The sequence below is a fragment of the Gallus gallus genome, chromosome 10 (genome assembly GCF_016699485.2).
Source record: "Gallus gallus isolate bGalGal1 chromosome 10, bGalGal1.mat.broiler.GRCg7b, whole genome shotgun sequence".
Lineage (NCBI taxonomy): Eukaryota > Metazoa > Chordata > Aves > Galliformes > Phasianidae > Gallus > Gallus gallus.
Genome location: NC_052541.1, coordinates 1,211,080 through 1,237,843, shown reverse-complemented (window position 1 = coordinate 1,237,843; position 26,764 = coordinate 1,211,080). Strand labels below are relative to the sequence as shown.

The 26,764-nt window shown below is 51.1% G+C and overlaps 2 protein-coding genes and 1 non-coding gene across 11 annotated transcripts in view; all 3 read left to right on the top strand.

The window, feature by feature from the left end:
- TRIP4 (thyroid hormone receptor interactor 4) overlaps positions 1 to 24,055 on the top strand; it is a 28,149-nt gene extending 4,094 nt beyond the window's left edge. For 2 of the 5 annotated variants that reach the window (XM_025154058.3, XM_015279083.4), the window contains exons 5-13: positions 325 to 403; positions 2,187 to 2,316; positions 2,513 to 2,728; positions 3,203 to 3,329; positions 4,094 to 4,281; positions 5,160 to 5,284; positions 6,058 to 6,149; positions 19,583 to 19,685; positions 23,859 to 24,055. In XM_025154058.3, the coding sequence (XP_025009826.2) occupies positions 325 to 403; positions 2,187 to 2,316; positions 2,513 to 2,728; positions 3,203 to 3,329; positions 4,094 to 4,281; positions 5,160 to 5,284; positions 6,058 to 6,149; positions 19,583 to 19,685; positions 23,859 to 23,926 (1,128 nt within the window). In that variant the 3' untranslated portion in view covers positions 23,927 to 24,055. Of the gene's footprint in view, positions 1 to 324; positions 404 to 2,186; positions 2,317 to 2,512; positions 2,729 to 3,202; positions 3,330 to 4,093; positions 4,282 to 5,159; positions 5,285 to 6,057; positions 6,150 to 19,582; positions 19,686 to 20,371; positions 20,394 to 22,823; positions 23,502 to 23,526; positions 23,781 to 23,858 lie in introns of those variants that run through there. The other 3 variants (XM_025154059.3, XM_025154057.3, XM_040706553.2) reach the window with 3 other exon arrangements.
- On the top strand, positions 10,021 to 10,130 carry MIR6692 (microRNA 6692). Its single transcript, NR_105562.1, has one exon. It is a non-coding gene; the product is annotated as a microRNA 6692 (primary transcript).
- A 416-nt stretch (positions 24,056 to 24,471) lies between the features above and the next one.
- ZNF609 (zinc finger protein 609) overlaps positions 24,472 to 26,764 on the top strand; it is a 36,767-nt gene continuing 34,474 nt past the window's right edge. For 2 of the 5 annotated variants that reach the window (XM_015278863.4, XM_015278862.4), the window contains exon 1: positions 24,484 to 24,605. The gene's annotated coding sequence lies outside the window, so the exon portion shown is untranslated. Of the gene's footprint in view, positions 24,606 to 25,476; positions 25,937 to 26,764 lie in introns of those variants that run through there. The other 3 variants (XM_046898992.1, XM_046898990.1, NM_001397242.1) reach the window with 2 other exon arrangements.

Sequence of the window (26,764 nt, the reverse complement as noted above, 5' to 3'; positions counted from 1 at the left end):
TTTTCAAAGATATCTCCATCTCCATATGATCAGTCCAGAAAAGGACTGTGAGTTAAGCATTGTTCATCTGCTCAGGAAACTTCTGAGTGCGTCTTGTCCTCTGAGAGGACTCAGCGGTGTCTGCCCACAGAACCAGGCTGTACAACTCGCACAGATTGCTGTTAGTTAAGAAAAGCTGTCAGGGTTCTCCCCATGTAGATAACACAGAAGGAATAAAGGTATGGGCTATCCTGGCCATTTTAAGCAGCTCATCTTGAGCTGTTGTCCCAGGCTGTGAAGCTGGTTGACCACACAGTGTCCTTCTTAGCCTTTGTTTCCACTTAGGTGTGCACTAAAGAAGAGCAGGACATTCTTCAGCGGGACTCAAACAAGAGCCAGAAGCTGCTGAAGAAGCTCATGGCAGGTTAGTATTATATCTTAAAGTAACAAATCCAACGCATTTTGCTTTGCCTCGCTCTGTTGCTCATTGTGCTTGCTTTGACATTGTGTAGAAGCAAGTGCATGCATATCTTGCTGTATATGTTGTTTAAATCATAACTAAAGGTTGGCAAAGTCAAAGGGAAATTGTTTCTTATGAGCTGGTGCCTGCATGTTTCTCTGAGATGCAAATTGCCAGGGCAGTTTATGAGTTGCTTTTGCTTCACATTTCCCTGTGACACTTGTCCTCATTGCTGCATGGTGTCTGTGGTGGGCATTACAAAGGTGGCTGGGAAGCCAGCATGCTGTATGCCCTCAGCAAGCACTTGGTGGCATTTCTGGACATCAGTGGTGGTGATAAGTGCGAGTGTCAAATGGCAGCATATAACGTCCTTACCCAGAGGCCCTAGGACTGCTTGTCAGGCATTCCTGAATCAATCATCTGAACTGGATCACCACAGCAGTCCTTGAAAATTAGGATAAGTCCTGGGTGGAATGTGTGCTGTGGAAGATGAAGTGCTGCTATCTGATTTACTGGGGCTAGAGAGGTGTTGGTTAAAATTTTCTAATGGCTTCTCTCATCTAACACTTATCTTGGGAGCTAAAAATAAGAACGGAGACAAGGAAAGCACAAGGAAATAATACCCAGTCTCCCAGTGAAGACCTGTGCATTATGGGGATGTTTGTCTGAGTTGAGTTGAAACATAGCCAAGGTCACAGTGTTCTTGGTTGAAAAATAAACTTTGCTGAGGAACTGGGGAAGTATTTACTCAGGGTCTTGGTGTCAACATCTGATTAGAGCTGCTGATGTGCAGGAGATCCTCTTAAGTCCTCAGGAACAATAGCTGGTCAGAGTCAGTCTGTTTATAATCTTTCTGTAGAGATCCTGTTGTACCTCAGGATCCCGTTTTCTTGCCTGTTTTATTGGGCTCCACTTCTGTCTCTGTTGCGTCTCGCTTTGTGCATTGTCTGTGTAGGTGAAGGCTGAAATGTGGATGGCTGTTTGTCTCAGGAGGGGAAAAATGTGGATTGGCTGCTACAGGGAAATAAAGGCTTTTTTGTTTCCCTGAAATAAAGGCATTATGCTGCATGTTGTCCTCTGTGAAATACATTGGCTCGTTCCATTGTTGCTGTGAGGCAAACATTTTCTCCTTTTGTTTGGTTGGTTGGGTTTTGGCCTCTAGCCAGAAATAGTAAGAAATAAGAGATTATTGCTGGGAATATATTTCTCTTTCTCTTTCTCTAACAACAGCTGGTCTCACAAACCTGCTGAGGTGTGTTGTGGGGAGGTTTCATTTGTGAGAAGCTTGTGCAGCAGCGGGCACAAGGCTTGCTCTGTGCATAACTAGCAATTGTCATCCATGTATTGTGACTAGAGGCTTTTTGTAGTGGTAACGACGCTTAGGAGATAATTTGGCTTTTAGGAGGACCCTCAAGGCCTGCACTGACAATGGGCAGAGTTCGGACTGCTCAATTGTTTGCAAAAGGCTAAAGGAAAATCAAAGTCCGAGACTTTGTCTCTTAACCACTGCCTAGACATTGTCACTCAAGTTTTAAATGCTTTCTCCTCTTGCGAGGAGGATCTTAGCGAAAGAGGCTGGAGGAAAGGTCAGAAGTTGGTTTAGACAGATGGTGATGTTGATGGAAGGTATTTCTTTTCACTCCTTGAATGGCATTTTTTTTAGCGGCATGTCTGCAGCCAGTCCCACCAAGACTGGGCTTTAAACAACCAGGCGTTCCCTGAAGCTATGATTTATTTTCTGTCTCAGGTGCTGAAAGTTCAGGGAATTTGGATGCCATAAGCAAAGACCTACTGCCTCGGCAAGAAGCTAGACTGAAAGCAGGCCTGGAGATGGCTGTGAAACACAAAGACAAGTTGTTGGAGTTTGACAGGACAAGGTAAGGTACCAGCTGTGAGCGCTGAAGTTTGGTGTTCTCATTCACTATTACAAGAATGAACTCCTCCAGTGTGTCCTGTTGGGATGTCATTGCTTTGTGTCCCTGAGAGCAGAAGGGAGCAGGAGGAAAAAGAGATTTGGGGCACATGGTGCTGTTCAGGGCTGGTCTTTTACCACTGTGTTTTTTTTCTCACCAGCGTGCGTCGAACCCAGGTCATTGACGATGAATCAGATTATTTTGCAACAGACTCCAACCAGTGGCTCTCCAAGCAAGAGAGGGAGGCCCTACAGAAGAGAGAGCAGGAACTGCAGGAGCTGCGCCACGCCTCCCGCCTTGCCAAAAAAATCACCATCGACTTTGCTGGAAGACAGATCCTGGAGGAGGACAGTGGGATGGCTGAATACCACAGCAAGTAAGTGAGAGCAGGGAGGTGAGAACTGCTACGGGTGAATCTGGAAGAGTAAGTGTAAGGAAAGCTGTGCAAGCCATTCTCTTGAAGGGCACCTCTGTAGGATGCAGTCCCACATCCTTTTCTTCCTTCAGGGCCTTTTTGGCTTGTGGCACATAATCTTTCAGCACAGACCTGCTGAGATCCCTGCCTAAGCCTGACTGCATGAGACTTGCAAAGCTAACGCATCTCTTAGACATAAATCTTCCCTGTAAAATTGTTGCAGAAGGACTGTCTCACCAGAATCAATTAATCTCAGCTTCCAACCTGGAAGAGTTTCTGTGGTAGATAAGAATAACCATTGAAATTAAAGCAAAGAAATCATCTAGTTTAGGGAAAGTGGTTAAAAAAACAGAAAGCCTCAAGTTAGAGGTGTTTGTGCAGGGATGTTGCCAGAGGGAAGGAGGGAATTCTCATGCCTCTCATTTTTCCTTGCAGACTGGATGAAACTGTTGAAGCCATTAACTGTGGCACACTGAGCCAGCCAGCTGCCAGTCCAGAAGCAAAGATGACTCTGAGTTCTGGTGTTTTAGTGAATCCCCATCTTCTTCAGCCTGCTCCTTTGGTCAGTATGAGTTGAATTTTGTTGAATGAGTTGAACTGTTTTTGAGCAGAATTCTGACTAACTCTGGGAGAGCTGTGCTTAAGAATTGTGAATTCTAGTGTCCCTGTAGTAGTGCCTCATTCCTCCCCTGTCTCAGAGATCCTCGTTTGCCATCTGAGTTGGAGATAGAGAAGGTTTGCCAGTTCCCTGCTCTTGGCCCTGCTCTCAGGAGGTTTGGTTTATTTGGGTTGTAGTCTCCTGCCACCTCTTCAGGAATCTGGAAGAATTTCTGAGAGTCAGCCTAAGGCTGCGTTGCTTTTCAGCTCTATTAATGAAGCTTTTTCTGCCAGCTTTCCTGATCTCAATGGGCATAATCTCCAGCGTCTAATTCTACTTTAATCATGATACGATTGGTATGTGCTAAGCATTTTGGAAGCAGGATGATTACCAGTTTTGAGTGTTGACAGCTGTGAATATGCTTTGAAAATTGTATTTCCCTATGAATACTTTAAAACATCAGCATGCAGTTTTATTCTTTAAATCTGTAGTTTAGCTGTGCTGCACAGAAAGGAAGAGCTACACAAAATGGATTCACTCTGCCTTTCCTACTACTGAAGTACAGTGTGCAAGTGCAGCATTCTCTTTGCAGGGAAGGATGAATGATCCCAGTAAGAGTAATATAACACTACCTTTAAGTGAAGGAAATCTGCAAAGGATTTACATTTGATATATATTGCTACTAGAGAGGTGCTAACTTTTTTTCTTGTTTCTTTTGAACACTGAAGTGGGTGGACCAAACTGGTTCGCTCCCACTCAGGAGAGCCACCCATTCCATGGGTGCTGGAGAAGAGTTTGGCTCAGAGCGGAACAGGCTGCGGATTCAGGACCGAGAGTTGCAGGAGATCTCAGATGATGGTTGGTGCCTCAGCATGCACCAGCCTTGGGCTTCCTTACTGATAAGAGGAATCAAAAGGTAAAGAGTAAAATGTTGGAGAAGCTCAGTGAATCCATTTCTCATGAAAACAGCTAAACTGGAAGGTTCAAGCTATGGAGAGGTGCTGACATTTCTGCGGTATAGTCAGGGCATACCTTTCTGGAATATGAAAGGTAAATAGGCTGAAAATGTTCTTCTGGCCTTTTTGTCTGTGATAAAGAAGCCAGTAGCGGTAACATACCGTGCACGCACCTTTTCCCTCTGGCCTAGGAATCAGGTTCCAAAGAGAAGCTCCTTCAGCCCAGCATCCCTGGTGTGTTAATTCATCTTTCCTGCCACCCTTATAGAACAAGGAATCATCTTTAGCCTTTATTCTTGCCTTCAAAGAATGTTTCATGTTAGAGAGCCAAAGCTTTCTCTCTTCCAGGCTGAAGATGCCGTAAATCTCAGTGTGCCCTGATTCTGCATTGAGGTGGTCTGGGCTGCTTTAGTACAGGTGCAGCATTGGTGCTTGGTGCCCATGCTGAGACCCCTGAGATCCTCAGCTATGACTGCCCCGTGCAGGTGTTTGGTCATCTGTTATTCCCTAGATTGCATGCTCAGTGTCCCAACTTTAGAGCTTATAAGTGAATTGTTCAAGCAGATTGTCCTGCACACTTCCAATGTACTGTCATATTTACCAGAGATTGATGTCCTTTTTTGCTGTTACTCTGTAGGAGTGAGGACGTGCTTTGCTTGTGGCGTTATTTCTTGCCCTTCTCAGCTTTTCTCTGATGCATTGCTTGAGATATAAACTATGTAAATAGTCAGGGCAAAGTTTAGCAACAGGAATTACCTAGCGAAACATTAGATTGAAAGTCTGTCTGTGTGGGAATTCTCTTGAAATCTAAGTCCTAAATTCTTCTTTGTTCTCCTAGGGTGGAGGGCAGAACCTGGTACACATCTCACAGAGGGCGGTTGTGGATTGCAGCTACTGCCAAAAGACCTTCCCCTCAGGAGATCTCTGAACTGGAGACCACCTATAGGATGCTGCTCCGGAAAGGTGAACTTCTCTCCTTGGATCTTTGTACACTGAGCCACGTAATGAGCAGTGTCAGAAAACCCTCTCTGCTGAGCAGTTATTACTGCTTCACTTTTTTACTTTCTGTTCTTGAAATTCTCTTAATCCTTTGTGCATTTCATCAGCTGAATGGGTATGGTGGCAGCCTTTCAGCTCCGTCCGTAGGCTGCTCAGATACTCCAAGCACAAACACTGGTGAATTGTGCTGACTTCCCTGATCAGTTTTGACAGTGAAGGACTTCATTTTATTCTGGGCTCAAGCAACAAGATATTGAGAGTAGGTGTGGGTGTGGGTGTGGTTGCTTGTGCTGCTGTCTGTTCGCAGGGACGCTAAAGACTTTTCATGTATTCTGACCTTGTGGGAATCAGGATGGAAAAAGTGCAGGTTGCCACAAAAATATTGTTCTCTCATGTGGGTAGGTGAATACTGGTGGCTGCGCTGCACACGTTTGTGCAGTGTTTCTGCATGTTGCCCAACTGAAATGTCATGTGCAGGAATGTCATACAGGCTGAGGATGTGTGGAGAGAGCAATGTACAACCTTTACCATTATCAACACACATGCAGCTTATGCCACTGTGCTCTTCCCTTTCCAGAAATGGAAAAAAAGAACTTCAGAATGTTGAAGTCGCTTTATGTTTTCTTCTGCCTTAAAAAGTGCAGGTGTGTTGAGAGAGGAAGGGATACCTGGGGATTGAGATCCCAGCAGTGTGTGTGGAGATGTGGGCCCCTTAAAATATATTTCTTTTGATGCAGATGTGGAATTTCCAAATGAATATCCCTCAGGGTGCCTCCTGGGCTGTGTGGATGTAACTGATTGTTTATCGCAAGAGCAATTTAATGAGCAGGTGAGTGCAGTAAAACCTTTACAAACCTCATTTTCTGGAAAACTTTTTCGAGTGGTGTAACTCACTTTTCTGAGATGCTTTAGAGAAGATGGTGAATGAAAAATTTCAAGTGTGATGAGAGGAGACACTTCTACCATGCAGTTCTGTATGGCTAAGCAAGATAATATGTTCCATCAGTGGTGGACTATAAGGATTCAATCTACAGTCAGCCTCTCTGGCACTGTTGAAACTAGTTTCTCACATACCATGAAACTCTTTTCAATAAGGACTCATAGCTGTTTAATTAAACTAACTCAGGCTTGAGAGATCATGCTGCAAAAGCTCCTGACAGCTGTTGCTTCCCTTGTGTGGACAAATGTGCAACAGAAGACTGTGGATGTTGTACTTCTGGTTTTTATCCTCATCTGGCAAACTCAGGGACTTAATCTCACCTGAATATGACTTATTCTAAAGCACTGATTGTTTCTCTTAAACACGAGATGCTGACAGAATTGCTCAATGTTTTGCCCAGCCAGACAGTATACCTACATTGGTCTTTCCATCTCAGAGAGGACTTTACCTAGAGTAAAGCGTTCTTGACTAATCTGATAACCCTCTATGATCAGATGGTTAGAGCATTTCCATTCAGCAAGGCTGTCACCGGAGTCTCCTACAGCGTGCATATATCCAAAACATGTCTGGATAGAACTGCTAGGGTTAAAAACAGGTTGGACTATTGCAGTCAAAATGTGGTGACGGTTGGCTCATAATCTCTCTGGAGACTGAATACAGGTGTTGGCGTTCAGGATTTTTTCCTCAAACTTCTCCTATTTAATGAGGTTGGACCAGAAACCTCCTGAAGTCTGATTCTGTTCAGCGATGCTGTGTCAGACTCCATGCCCCAGACCTGGAGCAGCTGCTTTCCTCAGGGTGTGTTTTATTAATCTGCCAAGTCTGCACACTGCGCTAAGCACAGTAGGCTTGTTCTCAGTGCTGTCTGTTCATTCCACTGCCCCATGTACAGCCAGGTTTGATCTAATGGGAGCTGCCAGACCCCAGCACGTTCACTTGATAGTGAACAAGACAGACTTTTGAGACAGAGAAGAATGCACCAGACTGATAAGTGCCTTCTACCCACAAAGAGTTGGAGAGGCATCAGTGGCTGATGGCAGTTTCTCATAAAGTGTTTTTCTGGCCTTCCTACACCCCTGAGGTTTTTAGCAAGCAGAAGTTATGAGAGAGATGCCTGGAAACCACAGATGAAGAGAGTGCTTCTGCTTATTTTCAGCCAGGGTCAGTTCTCTCAGGAAGGGGAAAAGGTTAGAGTACGAGCAGCAGAGGGAGCTTTGGGACAGGAATACAGCAGTCTGCAGGAGCTTTTGGCCTTTGTGTAGGAGCAAACCTTGGCAAAGAGAAGAGGAAGAAATTCTGGGGTCAGTGTAGGATTTTTTTTTTTTTTCTATATCATGCATCATCATCCACAATTCCTCCTCTTCCACTGTGGGCATGTTCTTTAGGTGTTGGTAAAATGGCTGCAACAGCTTCTTAAAATCTTGAATTCAAGATATTGGTAACTAGTTTTTAATCTTCCCACAGAGAAACTTCGCAGTGAAGAATAGTCTCTGTAAATTCCTCTCAGTTTGCTGACACTACTTGTTCTGCAGAGACACCAGGAAAAGAGTAGCATATTCCAGGAATGCTGTTATCACACCGATAGGCAAGAGATTTTCTTCTCTCCTCGGTACCACGAAGCCATAGCAGATGTGGGTTTATATCTCTCTGGCCTTTGCTGCTCCCACATCACAAAATTTTTATAATTCTTAATTTGTTACCTTTTTACAGTGTTTTTGTCAGTCTTTTTACCCAGGCTCAGTGTATGCAGTGTTCATTTCTCTAGCTTGTAAGATTGAATTCAGAGATCTGAGCATCCTTCTGAAGTTGGTTGATGAGAAAACATGTATGATTTTGGACTAGCACGAGCCGCAAGTGCATCTGGAAGAAGCTGAGATTAATTTAATTGCAAATGCTAGCAAGACAAAAATGTGTGTAGCGCCAGCTCAGAAATCCAAGTTGGATCTCAATGGGAGCAGGAAATCCCTGTTGATTGCACTGGTGATTCAGCCCAGGTTTATCAGCAAGCAGCCCCAAAGCCACTTGTCAGCAGTGTAATCCAGCGATTACTTGGTGTACAAGGTCTCCTCCTAGCTTCAGGGGGAGCAGGAAGGACCAATGTTATTATCTCCCTACTTAGGGCACACAAAAAACGCTGGCAATTTTCTAAAGAGCTGCAGTGAGTTAGCAGGTAAGGAACACGATGCTGCCACAGAGATCTCTCGAAGACAAAGCCACTCCAGAGTTCCTCTCAAGCACTGTGCTCAGGCTCACACCTCTCCTCTTCCCCAGCTTTTATTGGAAGCTTCTGTGTTTTCCAGAAGAAATAATTTCACAAGCACAGAGCAAGCTGTGTTTGTGAGTTGTACCCACCAGCTGAAGATGAAATAGTTACCCGTGGTGCTCACTGCTGTTTGATGCTGACCCTGCCTTTTCCAGCAGCCACAGGAGTTGGGTTTGACTCTTGTGACCATCCCTTCCACTAGACAAGGGAGGCTCTTGCTGATCCATCCCTCCTGGGACTTTTCTGATACTTCTCTGTTTTTTTTTGATGGTATCATCCACTCCCTGTTCAGTACAGATCTAATTTCCTAGCTGTTTGCATCCTGTGTTAGGTTGTTAATGAAGGTGTTAGTGGCACCCTGCTGGTATTTTTCTGCCCTTATCATCATTTAATATATATATTTTTTTACGCTTGTGGTCAAAAAACAAAATCAAACTGTGGTGCTTTAACCAACAAAGTCAGAGCAAATTCCTGCCCCAAGCGCTTGTCTTATTGCTAGGGACTGGTTACTTATCCATGTTATTACTGGGCACACAGGTCTGGCCTTGCATATAAACCCTTCGTGGGGGTCAGCCCTACAGCATGCAGTGTTTGAAGGCAGCTTGGTTTGCTGAAGTGGTTTGCAGTTCTGCAGGGCTGTGCAAGAAGTGATGACAGGACAAGATCTTGCATGCAGTAGCTGGCAGAGAGCAGAGGAGGATGTTTGCTGAGGAGAGATGTCCTTGTGATTAAAGTCAGCATCACGTCAGATGACATTGCCCTAATCCCAGCTATGCTGCTTACGGTATGGACTAGTTCAATACGTTCCTCTGGGTCTCTTTCCCATGTGAGAAATAAGGCAGCGCTTGCCTCTCGGAGATGACGTATACCTAATTTCATTCCTCTGATCTTTCAATAGAAGCTGCTCTAGGAGCTGAATTACTATCGGGTAGGAAAGTCCACCCAAGGCACTTGGTATAGCTCGCTTTGCTGACAGGGGAGTGAAGCAAAAGCTGCATTCTGAATTCAGCCCGCTGCCTAGGGCTGGTGCCAGCAGATCCCTCTGTGTGGCTCTTAAATCTCAGTATTTCTAGCGGTGCTTCAGGCATCCTCCACCTCCTTGGAGTGCCTTCTGGACTCATTTCCTCCTGCTGATGGCAGCCACCCAAAAAGCGCTGGTTCAGATCAGAATGATCCCTTTGTTATGTTTTTCGGTGCTAGAGGTGACCTGGAAACTTTTCCCCTGTCAAGATCTGAGCGTCGATGACTGCTTTTCCTTGCTGTGGGCTGACGTCACCGACACCTTGAGCAGAGCAAGGAGCTGCCTTTCTTTTCCTGCATTAGGTGTTGGTGACTTCAGCACTGGTAACTGAGGAAACATGGAATGGTGCAGGCAGGGCTTGGCAGGAGCCTAAAGCAAGCAGAGAACTATTTACATTTACGCTGTTTTAATGCGTTCTGAAGTCCATGTTCATTTTGCTAATGACTTTGATCAGAGAGACTGTTACTTTAACTGGAAAAAGAACATTTCCGCTGCTGCTATTTTAGTAGTTGATAGGTGTGTTTGGACTTATTTTAAATGCAAGCACACACAGGTACTGATACCTAGCAGTAGCTATAATCTTGGATTGAAATATCAGGTAATTATGTTTGACGGGAGTAAAGTGTTTATTTTTCATTTCTAGGTGATCGCTTAGTGTCCTAAATCTGCACAAGGGAACGTGTCTGAGCTATTTCTGTGCCACGAGATTGCAGCTATCATTTAAATAGGTTTCTTTTTTCCCCCTCAGGAAATTTGCGTTTAATCTCTTGTCCTCCTCTTTGCCCCCCAGTGGAAATAACAGCAAAAAAAAAAAAAAGAGAGAATTGGGCGCTAAGCATGCAGGACGTGATTTAATTTGTCCTGTAGGAATGAAAGAGGGAGGTAGAAAATTTCTGTGTTTAGAATCCAGAGAGTGCCTTTTCAGATAATCTGCAAATAAAGGAACAATAACATGCTAGTAGTATTTTCCCAAGAAATAAGTTAATGAGAGGGAGGGACCTAAACACATATGTTGAAATGTACTTTGAAGAACATTATGAATATATAGAGATTTAAGTATGACTTTCCATGAGGACCTCCATAAAGGTCTCCTGGCACAAGCTGCGCGTTGAGACAAAGGCTCTTCTTTGCAGTGGTGTAGCTGTCCGGTGCACGTAGCCAGGAGACTCCTTTACTCACTCCCACCAAAGAGATGCTTCTGGTTCCCAAGGCTTGGTTATTGCACCTCTACAAATGAATGAATTTAACAAGGTTTCAGGTTTTGGGGACTAGATCAGGTTAGTGCAAAAGGAAAGATGTCTAGGTGGCTGTTAGTGACTGCAACCAACCAGGAAGGCCTTTGAACTTTACAGGTCCCTGAGTTCTCCTAAGCTGAATTTGTCATTCACATGGAGCATGATGCAAGATCCAATTAGCATTGGGTGTTAGTCTGGTTTGCAGAGACCTCCAGGTGATGCGTGTCTTTATTCAGTTCCTCGCTGTACTTCCTCTAGACACAAAGCACCTCTGGTTCTTGGTTGTAGAAGCGGAGTAGGCACGCAGCTGGTTTGGATTATCGACGGTAAGAGATGGGGGAGTTTTTCCGTATGTGAAGTGCTTTGGTTTTCATCAGAAGCTGTTCTAATGCTCCAGCTGCCTTGCATAAGCCAGCAGGTTTACTGAGGCCACTGCTCACTCTGTTAAGATGAAGGAGAGATTGTCACTTGATGATGATTAATTTAGGAATGCATTAACTTGCCAAAGAAATCGAATGATAGAGGCTAGCTTGCCCTCTCTTCTGGTTTCATAGACCCTAGGGAAAAAAACGAAGCCAAGGCTGAAGCATATGACTTAATTAATGATGACTGTGGACTTAGCCTCTGCTACCATTTCAACAAACTAGTCAGCAATCTGGGAATTTGTTTCTTTCAGATGCAGTCACTGATACTTGCCTTCTTCTTGGTGCTTGGGTTTTATTAATCCTGAAACTGAGGGTTAGATAACACTGACCTCAAGCCAGGTGCCCTGTGCCCTGGCTTCCCAGCTGTGGCTCAGCTGGGTTGAGCCATGACCATGCTTTAGGTGGTGATCCTGAACAGTGAGGGCGCCGGCAGCTACAAAATACAGCTGAGGGCCCAAAGACTTGACTTGCTTCAGCTTTCACCGTCACGGCATCAATTTCACATCCTCAAACATACTGGTCACTCAGCTGCAAATCCTGGTTCGGCTGTGAGAAATAGCCTGATGCTTCAATGACCAGATCAATAGCACCAGCAGCCCGCCTGCGGCATTGTGCCTCTTGGGGGAGCAGCAGCGAGAGTCGCAGTGGGGAGCGGCGGCTGCTGGAAGAAAGCAGGGCAGGGATGGCAGGGATGCAGATGTCTGATCTGCACTGAGCTGCATTCACCAAAGTTAGGTTTAATCTTCCTCACATGCTGAGCTCAGCTGCACCAGTCTTTAAATCAGAGTTTCAAAGCAAGAAGTAAGGACTTTATGGAACTGATTGAAAATGCCTGGCTGCATCTAGCAGGGTGCAGGTGCTCTGAGCAGAAGCAGGTGTCCTGTTTTCTCCTCATCCCCAACATTGCCTCTCTCTTCCCCACTGCCATGCTTTTGCCTGTCAGCTCAAGCGGTGGGGCTGCATTGCAGCTGAGGTTAGCCCTGCCTCCACGCTCCCTTGGCACTGGAATATGAAATGGTTCTTTCGGCTGAGCCTATTACACTACTGAATATTTTCCCAAGTCCACCCAGTTTCCCCTGATGCTTGTCAGGCATTCTGTAAACATCTTGGGTCCTTCTCATGCCGCTTATAGGTTTACCATGGACAGGATCGGAGCCACAGAAGGGTGCTGGTGGCTGTGGGTCCTGTGTCACAGTCCGATTTTGGGAGGAGAGAGGGGTGATGTGCCCTGCCTCTACTGCTGCGGCTCAGTGATTCAAAATCAAGTGCACTAGAGTGAACTTAAGTATTACATCTGTGTTTCAAAGTCCTGTTGTTGCTTACTACGTTTTAATTGCTTCCCCTGCCCCTTGAATCAAAGTGCAGCTCATGGTGCAGAACCACAGCTTGAGGCATGGAACACCCACTGGAGGATTCAGACCGTCTGGGGAAGGATCCTGTGGTGATACCAGCCCTCTGCCTGCATGTCTGCTTGTCTACTGGCCGAGCATGCGAGGGGCAGAACAGGCAACAACTGGCAGGCATGGTTGTGGGAAGAGGGGGAAAGGAAGGCAGGCGGGCTAGCAGAATTCCTTGTGCATTCTCACAGAGTGAGCCAATGCCAGCACATTATCTGCCAGCAGCAGATGTAAGCTCTCAAAAACAGCAGGGAGGATGTTGACTGCAACAATGCATCAAGGCTGCGGTTTGTAACCTCAATAGTAAGGCAGTTAACTTTTTTTTTTTAACAAAGACGTTTTGATTGCCAAATCCATAACCATTAGCAGCTGTGGTTTTGAGCTGTTCCTTCCTCACACGTTGCAGTCTAGACCTGACAGGCTTTCAAACAAAAGTTTGGCTGCTGGCTTTTGTTTTTGTTTTTTGCCAAACTGCTTTTTTCTTTGGCTTCTTGTGTCAGTTCGCATTGAGCGTGGCTGCAGATCTCTTTTCTAAGCCAGCCTTCCTGGAGCAGCTCCTCTGTGCCGACGTGGTGGTCTTTGACCAAGAGCTGCAGGTAGAGGTCCTTGGTTGCCTGTTCACTGCAGCACTGGATGTTTCTGCCTCAGGCTAGAAAATTTGGCATTTCTAAAAATTTGGACCTGCTTTGGGATTTCTGTTTAGGAAAATGTTTGTCATGGGCCAGAAGCCTGTTTGGCCTGTACTGAGGCACAGGGAATGGGTCCTTAAAAGAAGAGGGCTGAACACTTGCTCAAAGTTGGAAGCATGATGCAAGACCGTGTTGGGAGGGAGATAAAGACTCAGTGTGAAGCACTTGGTGTTCTGCGAGCACTTTGTGAGGCCAGCAGCCAGGAAGAGATCGCACAGAGCAGCCCAAACCTGCGTTGCCTGGCTCGGGCGATGGCTCCTGTTGGCAGTCGGTGCCGTCTTTACTGTGCAAACGTGCCCTGGAGCACTTCAGAATGAAGGCTGGGCTGGGAAGATTGGCTTGATAATTCCCAAAAGCAAACGTCCGTGTAACGAGGCAGTGGAGACTACTTCTGTCAGAACGACAGATGGGGAAAAGATGCTTCAGCATGCCCGTCCTTGGAAAAGCGATGAGGAAGGAAGGACACCGCTTGGGCATGGAGGCTGTCTGACTGAAGCCTGGTCCTGCACGCTGTGAGAAAGAAGGGATTTTTCTTCTTGCTGTTAACTAACTCCTACCTGCTGGACCATCACAGGACCATTAGTCGGTCCTTTTTGTCTGCACTTGTACCTGAGCCTCTCTTTTGCAGGAGCAGGAACCTGGGTTATTGCCAGAGGTGTGCAGACTGCATTCGGTGGACTGGCAGTGGCACAGCCAGCTCTATGTCTTCGCCCTCATTTTTGAGAGCTCCATTTCTCCTGAATCCCACGTGCACTTGGGACTGGTGTCCACGCTGCAAGTGCTGCCATAAACGTCCTCGTTTGGCTGCCATAGCCCTGTTGCTTGCCAGAAACTACTGACTTTCTTTTCTCTTTTTGCAAACCGCTAAAGAAACATTTTCTAGCTGGATGGTGAGCAATTTCCCTCAGGAGAGGAGGAGAAAATGGCTGTTTAGTAGTTAATTACCTGTTATGTTAGTCTGACAGCTATGAAGCTTATGAGGCATGAAAGAAGAGCGGATCTGCCTTTCCCACAAATCACAAGGAAAACCGAGGGAAGTAAGTTGTGTGGAGGCCAGCAGCGCTCACGAGCCGCCCCACGCCTTCCCCTCTCCCAGGCACACTGTCCTGGGGAGCGCTTCGCCTCCTTCGCCTCCCGCTTCCTTCGCTCGCCTGCAGCCAGGCTGCTGCTCCCAGCTCTTGGAGCCCGGTGCGTGTTTCTGCCTGCTGGGGACGGCTGATTTATGGGCCTGCTTACAGCAGCTCTGCTCTTTCAGAGGGACACCATCTCTGCCAAGATTTTTTTTTTTTTTTTCCTGAATGTGTTTTACGGTGAGGAATAACTGAGCGCTCTTGCCAACACATGGGCTCTGCTTGCTTTTATTCTTTCCAGACAGCTTTGCTTTCCAGCGCTGCCTCTTTTATTTTGAAGCTCTTCGAGAGCAGCGGGGAGGCGAAGGCCAGGCTGTGAGCCGGTGTCCTGGACCAGCGCTGGGCTCCGAGGAAGCATGCTAAGAAAATGATCCGACCCTTTCCATCGCTGACCCCACGCAACGCCTCCACCCCCTCAGCACGACCTCCGCGCAGAGCTCTGTCCGGATTCCCCACCCCATGGCCCCCGGCAGCCCTAAGATGGAGCGGACGGCGGCCGCCCTGGCGGGACTACAGGTTCCAGCGTGCAATTCTGCGCCAAAGCCGGGCTGCCTGCAGGGATGAGTGGAGGAGAGTGGGCTGCATTGCAGGGCTCTGGGTTTCAGGCAGGCAGGGGAAAAAAGGAAAACAAACGCTGGGGCAATTTCCATTTGTTATTTTTAGCCTTCGATCTCTTGTTTATTTCCTTCAGCTTCTGTGTCTGGAGGCCTTAATAAGACTGCAAGAGGAGCTTGAAAGGTCACCAGCAAAGCTGCTGGGAAATGGTTTTGCTCTGTGCTTTGTGCTGCACAGAACCTCTGCTCCATCGCACACGGTGCCTTTGTTCCTCCACTGGGTCCTCCAGAGCAGAGCTCATCTACTTAGCAGTGGTTTTGCACATTTTCCTTTGGTAGTTTCCGTCCCCTTTGGTTCGAGCAGATGCATCTCGTCGCAGAGGGGTGAAGGGCTGGCCCAAGGGCAGCGCTGGTGGGTTCCCAAGGAAACAGTGCCTGTCCCTCATTGTTTGCCGTGGGAGCCCTGGGAGGAACGGGAATGAGGAGAAAGCAGAGATATCACCTGCGAGGAAAACCAGCCAGCAATGCCTGAGCAAGCCTGCGTGGCCCCTGCATCCAGCCCCAGGCTTTACCTCAATTAAGGAAAAAATAGTTCCCTTGGCAGATTGGCGGGGGAAAAACACTGCAGAGGGTGTTCTTAATGTCGGAGAGGATGGGATTGTTTCCGTGCTGACTCTGAGCTCCTGCTTTGCTCTTGGCTGTGGGCTGTGGAGCGGAGAGGCTCGGCAGGCCTGCTGCTATTTCTGGCCGTGACAAGCTGGTGATGGGAGATGAGGGACGGTGAAAGCAAAGTGTAGGGAACATTCATTAGCAATTATCCCTGCCTGCAGCCTGATTGGGGTGGCTGCTGGGGACATCTGATAGCCACTTAATGTGTGTTCAAAGCACCAGCTTCAGAGAGAGGGCGGGTGCTGGTGAATTGGTGGCTGGCTTTCGCAGGAGCCCAGCGCGGCTCCCTCTTCCAGCTTGTGCTCAGATGCTCCATTTAACCTCGAGCTCTCTGTGCGTTAAGCTGCCTGGAGACCTGCTTTTTTTTTTTTTTTCCCTCCCTTCTCCCTGCTAATCTCTTCACAGCTAGGCTCTTACAAACCTGTTAGCAGCAAATTGAAGCCTGGCCAGCATGCTTGCAGGGACGATGGGAGCTTACATCTGCTTGCGGCTGGGGTGAGCAAGGAGGGGAGGGCGGTAGTTGTGCTGACGCAGCCATGCGCAGAGCAGACGTGGGGTTTTGAAGCAGCAGTTGGCGAACTGTTTGCAGCCCACGGTGCCCACTGCCTTCCGAACAGCCATCTTGCAAGCCTGGTACAAAGTGGCAGAAGGGCTGGAAGGAGACCAAATTGTTTTTTTGCACTTCAGTTATATTGTGCAACCCCTTTCTTCAGCGCTTTCTGGCTCATCTGTGGACTTGGAGGATGGGTTTTTCCCTTCTCAAGGGACAACCTGGCTTCCAGACTTTCTTGGCTAGAATGAGCTCCACCTTCTCTTAAATGCTGAATTGATTCCCAAGAGAAGCCCAAAGCCCTGGAATACTAACACCCATCTTTACACCCATATTTACACCCCCAAGATTAAAATGGTGAGTGCAGTTGGAACTGGGACGGAACATTCCCCCATCATGCTCCCAGTTGGGTTGGATTCTTGGTCTCCTGCATCGAAGGAGTGTGGTTTGCCCTCTCTCTTTGCCTTGGAGATTTATTTAAAGGAAAAAAAAAAAAACAGCTGTTGCAGGCCCTCTTTACTGGTCTCTCTCCTCCTTCTGGCACAGTAGACCTGGTCTTTGGCCTTTTCCTACACTCTTGCATTTGCTGAAGTGCTGAAGGGCAGTGGTTGCAGTCTGCGGGGTATAGAAGTTGGGAGCAAATTTTTTCTCAGCCTCATCAACTTATTGATTGTAGAGTGACTCGGCTGACCTCTTGCAGTCCAAAGCAGAAGCACTGACCCCTCAGCTGCTGGTTTGGAAAAGCTGCAGACAGTCGATAAAAACAGTAGGATGGAAATGCCATTGCCTTGGGGAAGTGTTTTAGGGAGAGGTTATTGTTTGAGGAGGAAATTGGGTGGGAAGAATTGCATACAACTGAACAGAAGGAGAACTTTCTCAGAGCGGCCAAGGATCGTAAATGTCATTAGAAGCTTTCCAAAGTGCCAATGGCACTTTGAGAAATGAGTTTTTTACTCATTAGGCACTTGGGCAACTGTGGAAAATTGAACAGAGACAAATCTAAGTGTTTCACGTCTTGATGCCTGTGTCTGTGATCAGAACGTAAGTCAAACAGGTCATTGCTGATAGGAGAGGCATCTTTGGAGTGTGGCAGGTAGGAACTGGGTTCCTAGCGCTGAGCTAAGCTGTGGGAAGAGCTGTGTTGTTTTCCCACAATGTTTTTCTCAGTCCTGTTGATGACCAGACAAGGTAGCACGTCGTTGCCCGCTGGTATGGTAGGTGGGTATCTGCAGTTCTGGTACGTTGCCCATCCCCAGCGTGGTGATGGCATGCGATGTTACGAGAGGATGCTGGTAAGGGAACTAAATAGCAACAGCAGCTAGGAAATGCTAACTGCTCTGGTGATCTCTGGGAATGAAGTCTGCTGAGGTAGTTCATAAACACTGCTTACAAGTGCACCAGGGAGCGGCTGTGCGCTTGGTCCTGGTGATGTGTCTTCCAGCGAAGGATTATTTGACTGTAGCAGCCAGGATGCCTTTGTTGCTCACCAGGATGGTGTGGGTGAATTTGGGGGTAGGTACAATAGGAAACCCAAAATAGTGTCTTGGTCGGGAGCTCCTTCTCTGCTTCCTGGGCTGAGATGCCAGAGGAAGGACTGAGGCTTTTAAAATGCAGGGCACAGGCACTGCACAGATTTGGCACGTGTACAGAAACGTACCCTGGGAGAGGAGATGAAAGGCTGTGGTGTGGAAACGTAAACCCAAGCCACAGCTGTGGCCTCCATCTCGGCCTTGGGATTGGGTTAAGCTTTTCGAGCTGAAAATTTGATCCTGGCTTTGGGTGAGATCTGTCAGTGGAGACACAAGCTTGGCTGCTGTTGATGCCTGGATGCCTGTTAGGGGATATTTCCCATTTTGGAGGACTGTGAGATGTGTGAGAGGAGCACTGTGGCATTCAGATCCACCTAGGAGAGGTTTGGGAAGACTTCTATGGTCTTGGACACACAACCTGAATGGTAGGGAGTAGTACTGCTAGTGGCAGCAGCAGAGACGCATCGCTTCTGTCACCAGACAGTTAGGATGGTGGCTTAGGCCCCGCAGCTTTATGGTGTGGTCTTCAGAGGCCCCGCTAATGTGAGAGCCGCTGGAAAGTCCAGTCCCTGGCTGTGGAAAGCCGAGCAGTCACCCGTACAATAGCGAGAGCAATAAAGCCGGGCTAGCATTTCGCACTCACCAGGTGTTGGCTCAGGATATTTGTATTGGTGTTTTGTAACCTTCCAAGATCCTCCCTCCCTGCAGATGGGAAATGAAAATCCTTGGCATCAGCACAAAGTGGTGGAAAAAAAAAAATGGAAGGAACTTGTCCAGCGCCAGATCAGTGCAGCAGGGCATCTGTGGGCCTCGCAGATGAGCGTGGCTCCTTCCCTCCCAGCACAGGTGTTGCACAGAGCAGCTAAGTGCACATACATCTCTTGCTCAGCAAACGTGGCCCACTCTGTTGTAAAATGAGGGGGCTGGAAATGCTTTCCAGTTGATCCACTCCTGGTGTCAGGCTTCTGTAAATCTCCCCTAACTGCCGGCAGCGCTGCCAAACCCCGCTGCGACGCAGGAAAAGTGGGCTGCTCCCTGCTCCGCTCTCCGTGCCCAGCTGTTCAGGACACATCCAAACCCATCTTGGCAGATCGGCAGGAGAGGGAGAGCTTTTCAAACATTCCGCCTAGAAGTCATTTGTTAGGAACAAATGGGGGATTTGCCAGGACACACTGCTCCATCTGGTCTGGCATCCTGTCCCATGCATACAGCAGCCTCGATGGATCTGCTTGAGGAAAGCAAGGGGGAAAAAAAAAGGCATTTTTCCCGTGGAAGGGAAACCGCTTCCGCTGTGTGTTTGGACAGGCTTATCCTGGGCTGGAGCTCCTGTGCTGCCCTGTTCCTCCACTCCACACACACCTGCCAGCACTAGGCCTGCAGCGGAGGATCTGAAGGGAGAGTTGGTATTTACGTTTTTTTATTGTAGTTCTGCATTTCACGTTTGCACAGCAGTGAGGTTGAGCTGCATCCAGACAGCGTTTCCATGTGCTTCCCACACTGAGCAGCATTTCTTTCCTTTTCACCATGGTTAATGAGAGAAGCACTCTGTTTACACTCCACCTGTAAAATTCCCTGGTTCTTTCATCACAGTGAAATCTCTCAGTAGACTTTGAGTTCCTGTCCCAAGGTGCCTGGCCCAGAGGAGCAGCCAGCTTCTCCAACCCATCAACCTCACTTGTCGCAAGCTGCATAAGGGCATCGGGGCAGAGCTGTTTCTGTACCAGTAAAACCCTGTTTTACACCTCTTCAGTAATGGTTTGCCTGGAAGCATTTCCTTTTGTGCTGCTCCTCACTGTTGAGATCTTTTCACACCCACTGCAGTTTGTCTGACTGTTTTGTGCATGTGTCTGTGTTTCACAGTATCCGGATTTGAGCCAGGAATCTGGGTCTCCATTTGTCTTTATCTGCACTAATCCCCAGGAGATGGTTGTGAAGTTTCCCATCAAAGGAAAGCCCAAAATCTGTAAGTAGTAAAGTTTCCACAGATGCCCTCCATGGCCTTTCTTGCCTGCTCTCCTCACCACCCCTGCTTGCCTTTGCCATATGAGTTCACAACCTTTGCCCTGTGCTCTTTGATCTATAGGTGTTTGTTTAATGATTCAAATACATCTGTAATATTTTTGTCTTTGGTTCCCCTTTCCCCAGATGTTGCTTCCTTCCAAATACATGCCTCTTCCTGCCTCTGCAAACACTTGGGAATCATGGTGCTCATGTGCTCTGAGGAAGCACGTCTGCAGCTGATCTGCTTCTTGCACAAGTGCTTGCAGGCTGGGATGGGACGTGAGGCAGGAATCACAGAATCGCAGAATGGCTTGGCTTGGAAGGGACCCTAAAGCCCACCCAGTTATAACCCTCTGCTGTGAGCTGGCTGCCCCCCACCAGATCAGGCTGCCCAGGGCCCCAACCAGCCTGTTCTTGAGCACCTCCAGGGATGGGATCTCTTGGCAGCAGTGCTGGCGCGTCACTGCCCTCTGAGTAAAAAATTTCCTCCTAGCATCTAACCTAAATCTCCCCTCTTTTACTTTAAAGCCATTCTCCTTTTCTGTCATGATCTGCCTGTGTAAAATGTCGCTCTCCCTCCTCTTTGTAAGCTCCCCTCAAGTCCTGGAAGGCCGCAATAAGGTCTCCCCACAGCCTTCTCTTCTCCAGGCTGAACACCCCCAGCTCCTCAGCCCGTCTCCATAGCAGAGGTGTGCAGCCCTGGGAGCATCTCCGTGCCCTCCTCTGGCCCCGCTCCAGCAGCTCCGCACCCTTCCTGTGCTGTGGGGGCCCCAGGCCTGGACGCAGTCCTGCAGGTGGGCCCTCACGAGGGCAGAGCAGAGGGGACGGTCCCCTCCCTGCCCGCTGCCACCCCTCTGTTGGTGCAGCCCAGGATGCCGTTGGCTTTCCAGACCCCAAATGGACACTGCTGCCTCGTGTGCGGCTTTTCATCCACCAGAACCACCAAGTCCTTCTCTGCATTGTTGCTCTCAAGGAGTTGTCCTCCTGTCTGTGCTCACATCTGGGTTTGCTCCAACCCAAGTGCAGCACCCTGCGTTTGGCTTTGTTGAACCTCATTGGGTTCACGTGGTCCCACTCTGTGAGCCCGCCCAGGTCCCTCTGGATGGCATCCCTTCCTCCTGTTGTATCCACTGCAGCACTCGGCCCAGTGCCATCAGCAAACTGATGAGGGTGCACTCAGTCCCACTGTCAAAGTTTGTCCTCACAAGAGGAGCAGGTTGTGATGATGCTCAGGATGGCCCGTGCTGGGTGCTTGCTTTCCTTTTGGCAGGAGTGGCCTGAAGCAGCCAGGGCTGTAGGTCCAGATGGACGCGTGACTGCAGGCCAGTGGGGATGGGATGTCCTGGCAGAGCTGGCAGTGAAGTGCTGCAGCATCTGTCTGCACTCCGCTTGCCAGTGTTGTTTGTCCCTTTTATGAGCCACCAGCCCTCCGCAGGCTGCCAGTTATTCCTGCCCACTGCTGTAAAAAGAATGGAGGATGGATGCAGCAGCTGGGGAGTCTGCAGTCAGCTCTGTCCTTATTAGCAACCTCCTCACCACACAGCCTGGGGAAGGCACCGAACATGCTTTCAGGGGATGTGAAAAATTAATTTGACAGGCTAAAAGCAGCATAAGCAGAAATAGTCTTGGCTGTTTGTTTAGCAGAGCTGATGGCTGGCTTTCCTTTCTCATTTGCAGCGTGCTTCTCTGGGAGTAGTTATCTAGCGGCACAGGAGCGGCAGGGTTTCTCAGGACCGGTTAATAAGGCCTTTTGAAGCCCAGCGTGGGTTTTTGTGTTGTTTTTGAGTGTTTTCTCCCCCCTTCTCCGCTCAGGTTCTCCCACGGCTGTGCTCTCTCCCCAGGCATTTGGCAAATACCCGTAGTGTGCTGAGCAGGTAGAGGGGCAAAGCGATGTGGTTTATCATCCAGCTTTTATAGCAGCATCCTGGAGGAGTGTTCAGCCAATGGCAGCAAACGGTACTTGCTGATCTGCAGCTGCAGAGCTCATGCGAGGTCTTGGATCTTGCTGGTGGCTCTGTCCTTCCATCAGGGATGGGTCTTTTCCAGCGTGCTGGTGAGCACTCAGGGCCATGTCCTCCTTTTTGTACATTTTTTTTTTTAGCCTCTCTCTGCTCTTGTTCAGCCTCCCTAGTGCCACCGTGTCCCGTCTCTGTCACATCTGCCTTCACTGAGCCTCGGTCAGGGCACCGCCTGCCCCCCCCTCTGTCACATAGTCTCCTTTGTGTTGTGACAGTTTCCTGCTTGGAGCAGGATCAGCGTAACAGCCTGGAAGGAAGCTGGCTGCGCTGGCTGCTGCTTGCCCCTGCTGCTGGCCTTGCCTTCCCTGCCCTCCTCCCCACCCGTTCTGCCACGAGAGCACAGGAGCTGCAGCAGCAGGGATCATGGAGCTTCATGTCCCCTCCAGGGTGTGTGCCGGCATGCTGGGTCGGTCATATGAGGCTTGTGATGGATGGGGAAGGAGCAGGGAAGTCATCGCCCTCTTGTCATGGTGGCACACTATTTTGGGAGGAGCTGGCTCTGCATCCAGTGCAGTCTGAAGTGTGGCTCACATCCCCACCTGAGCTCGTCTTGAAGCCCGGGTCGACTGTGACAAACTGCCAGTTTGTCTTGTTGGGAAGCCAAGCCGGAGCAGCTTTTCTTGCCAGATAACAGCATGGACCTCACCACAGTGACATCTGAATGATTCTCCATTGCAAATGAGTCGTTTCTAGCAGCTCGGGGAAGGAAAAAAAGAAACAGAGCTCCATTTACTGCCAGGGTTATTGTTTGCATGGAAAGGATGGGCATAGTGTTTGTGTCACATTTGTGACCATGGCTTTCCCCAAACATGTCCCTGCTTAGTGTCAGCGTGCGAGGACAAAGCTCAGCTGTGGCTCTTGTGGGAGAGCTCCTCGCGCCTGGGCACAGCTTCCCAAAGCTGCCATTGAGCAGCACGGAGGTGTGGGGAAGCGAGGAGGGGGAAGAGGGGACGCATCGCTGTGCCGCCGGTGAGATGAGAGTCCTTAAATCATTGAGCGTAAAGGGAAGGAGACCCTGGGGCCGTTGCCTTATTTTTAGCCTTTTCTTAAAGGTTACCCATGTGACGTTTTATCTTTGCCAGCTGATAGAGCAGAGGAGCCTGCTGATGACTTCTGGGGCCTGGGAGGAGCAGGCAGTCACGCTAAGGATAAAGCTGACAGCCCCGGACGTGACAGAGCTTTGGCAGTGGGAGACCAGAGCACGGAGCGAGTGTGAAATCAGCGCTTTTTTCCTGCCAAATCCCCGCGGTTTGGTGGCTCGGAGGGCTGGCGCGTCGCTTCCGGCCGGTCTGGCTCGGCCCGCGGGGTGCCCGGTCTGCTGCTGTGCGGTTGTGGCAGAGGAGCTGTGCCGATGCCCTGGGTCCTGGGAGTTGCTCTGAGACGTCTGCCAGCCTCTTGTCCCTGCTCCCCATTTCAGCCCCATACACGAACCTTTGCTCATGTGCTTTTTTTTTTTTTTTTTTTTTTTTGCACGTTTTGGTTTCTGTACCCAGCCCAGAGCAAGGCTGATGTGAAAGCTGAAGGAGGGGGACAGTTTCAGGGAAGTTGTTGTGATGGAACAAACAGTTCTATAATCCGCTTCTTTTGGAAGAAGCGCTGTTGGAGTCATCTCTGAGCTCGGTTTGGTGCAGGGTGACAGCAGGGACAGCTCGGAGCCTGGTGCAGCGCATCCCCACGAGTGCCCCTGACCACCCTGCAGCTGGGCTTGGCTGTGGGCAGGGAGACTGGGTTAGGGTGTGGAAGCACGCTGCCCTCACAACAGCCGCCTCTTGGCTTTTCCCGCAGGAATTGCCCCCGATGTGCAGTCTGTCTGAGCTCTGTGTGCCGTGTTGCTGCGCACCCCGGGGCGGGCAGCGATCGCTCCCCAGCAGCGGTGCTGGATGCTAATTTGCTCTCCTCTGCGCGGGAGCCCCCGCACCCCCCAGCTCGGTGTGGTGCCCGCACAGGGAAGCCATGGCGGCTGGGAACGCCTGGCTCCTCAAGCACGATAATTGAATGTGACAGCAACACACTAACGAGGAGACCTCGCTGCCTCCAGCTGATTTGCATTGCAAATAGCATTTAAAAATAAAGAGTGATGAGGGTTGTTTTTTTTTTTTCTTTCCCTCTCTTTACAGGGAAGCTGGATTCAAAGATCCATCAGGGAGCGAAGAAGGGGTTAATGAAGCAGAAAGCTGTGGCGTGACTGGGCCCGGCGGAGCGAGCGGGCAGCGGCGGGCACAAGGCGGGCAGCACCCGGTGCGGCGCGGACACGGCCTCGTCGCGCGGTGCTGCGTCCGTCCTCGGGCGGCATTAAAAGGAGCGATGTTCCCAGCCTGCATCTCTGCCGTGTGTGGCCAAAGAGCGGTCCCCAGTCACGCGCCCTCTCTGCCTATGGAGAAGATGGATCTTCCCATCTTTGCCCCCAGCCGCTCCCCGCGGCCGCGCGCGGGCCCTGCGCGCCTCCCCGGCCGGCTGCCCGCAGTGCCGGGGCCCCGCCGCGCTCAGCGCGAGGAACTTCGGCCCGACGTCCGATTCCGTTCCCCCCTCGTAGTCCGGAGCCGTTCCCGCGCTCCGGCCCCGCGTTTTCCCCTCCGCCGCCGCCGCTCCCCGCTCCGCTCCGGGCTCCGCGCTCCGCCTTTTGCCTGGCGCCGGCTCCGGGCTGCCGCGTCCCCGCGGAGCCGAGCGCGGCCGAGCGGAGCCGAGCGGAGCCGAGTGGCCGTGCCCCGCGCCGCCCGCCCCGCCCCGCCCCGCCAGGCGGACACCGGCGCGGCCTGCGCGAGCGGCCCAGGCGGCATGGCGGGCCCGGCGGGCGGGCCCTAGCTGCCCGCGGCCCACCCGGCCCCATGGAGGAGACCTAGGGCCGCCGGGGCGCGAGAGAGCGGGTGAGTGCGGGGGGAAGCACCGAGCGGCGTGGCGCGGCGCGGCGAGCACGGAGGTGGGGGGGGGGCGAGCTTCGGGGCCCCCTGTGCGGGTACCGGGTCGGGGCCCTCGTTCCTCCCAGCGGAGCGGTTGGGGCCGCCCCCCCTTTCCGCCCCCCGCGGTGCCCGCCGGGCCGCTCCCCCCCCCTCCCCTCCCTCCCCCCTCTCGAACGTTAAAGCCGGGACCCCCGCGCCCCCCGCGGCCGTTGTGGCTCCGAACCGCCCCTCGGCGGCCGTTGGTGCCGGGACCCCTCCGCCGCCCCCCGCTCCCAACCCCGTCCCCAACGGTTCCCACCCCCCCCCCCCCCCGCCACCCCCCGCGTGACCCCGCGTTCCCCACGGCCGCCGTTCGGCCTCCGGCGCGGGGGGTTCTGCCCGGGGCGGGGGTTGCTGCCCGGTTCGGCCCCGCGTTTCCCCGCCGGCCGGAGCGCCGCATTGGGCCGCTCCCGCGGCGCTGCCCGCTCCCTCCATTGTGTACACGGGAAGGTCACCGGTTCAGGCCCCGTCTGTCACGCCGCCCCCCCGCGCCTCTCCCCGCGGGGCCGTGTCGCGGCGGGCGGTGCTCGCGGCCTTCCCTCCACCCCCCCCCCTCACTCCCCCGTTCCCCCCGGGGTTCGGGGCCTGCGGGGCCGCTCCGCGCTTTGTGCGTGGCTCCGCCGTAGGACTGCGCCGCACATTTCTGCTCTTTGTTGGCAGCGCACGGCCGCGCGCGGCGCTGGGAGAGCCGCTCGGCTCCCATTGATCTGCGCCGGGAGTTCGGCGCGGGGGGCCGCAGACGGAGCCCCGTTTCCTTCGCGCCCCGCTCCCAGAGGGGCTCCTTCGGCTCCATCCGCCCGCGGCGCGATGCGGCGCTTCGGCAGAAGCGGCCCCGCGTCAGGGCCGGCCGGGAGGAGGTCGCCGGTGGAGCGCGGTGCCGTGACCTGTAATGGAGCGTGGCCGGGGCTTTTGGGCTCGGCCTCTGCCCCCGGAACCCTCAGCTCTCTGAAACGCGTTTAGTCGTGAAGAAACAGCTCTCTGAGCAGAAGAGCGGCCAAGGGACGCGCGCTGCGTTGGAGCCGGTAGCGTCCCGGGGCTTAGCAGTGGCACCGGCAGCTCCTTCCTTTTGCCTGGGGACCTTTCCCCGGAGCGGGGCCTGTCCCCTGAGCGGGACCTTCCTCTGCTTTCCCATGGCGGTGGTAGGAAGATCCGCTCTGCATCTCGTTGCTCTCGGCCTCGGGCAGGCGTTCCCACGCGCGGCCGCACTCTGATTCGGATTAAGGCGCTGCTGATGCAACGCGGGTGCCAGATGTAAGGCGGTAAGCCTCTTTGTCCCCTTTATCCAGAGCCTTATGTAAAGAGGATGGTATTTATGGTCCCAGGTACATCGTTTCGGGGATGCGTGACGGCACGTGCTCGGATGCTCTTATGCGGTGCATAAGGGAAACGTGGGCCTTGGGGGCTGCGAGGCCTGGGGCAGTTCCCCACTGGGCTCCAGGTGAGGTCGGTGCTCGGTTGCACGACAAAGCCATCTCTTTGGGCTGGGAGGGCGATGGGGCTGCCCGCAGCCCTGCCCTGCTGGCTGCCGGTGGGATGGCTTGGAGCTGTTTGGGTGCGTGCCTTCCCAAAGCCCAGGGAGGTGGCCCCTGTGAGTTGGTTGTCCCGTGGCTCTCTTATTGTGATGCCCCACGGGCACTCTGTGCAGTGGTCCATCTCCCTGCAGCGTTGTGCTTCCATGAGGCGGCCACAGCGGTGGGCTCTGCTGGTCCCGTGGTTAGGATGGGATGGGATGGAAACTCACCCCGTGACTTCAGTTCTCCTGGGGTGTTTTTGTGTTGAACGTAGCATTTCTTTGAAGGAAATGCCCATCTCGTTCTGGCTTCTGGTGAAAAATCTGTTTGCTAATTGCAGCCAAGATGTTGTTTTCCTTTTGCTGCAGCTGAGCATCCCTCATGTGCTAAGAAATGTCGGCCTCACCCGAGCGCCAGGTGTGCGGGCAGGCAGGAGGGCTGTGGGTCAGTGCAGGAAAATCTTACAGAGCATTGAGCTCCTGACTTCTGCCGTTTGTTTCCTTCTTTCTGGAATAAGAAACAAAAAGGAGAGGAGAGAGAACGTTGTGCCTTTATGCAGTGGGCACGGGCAGGCTT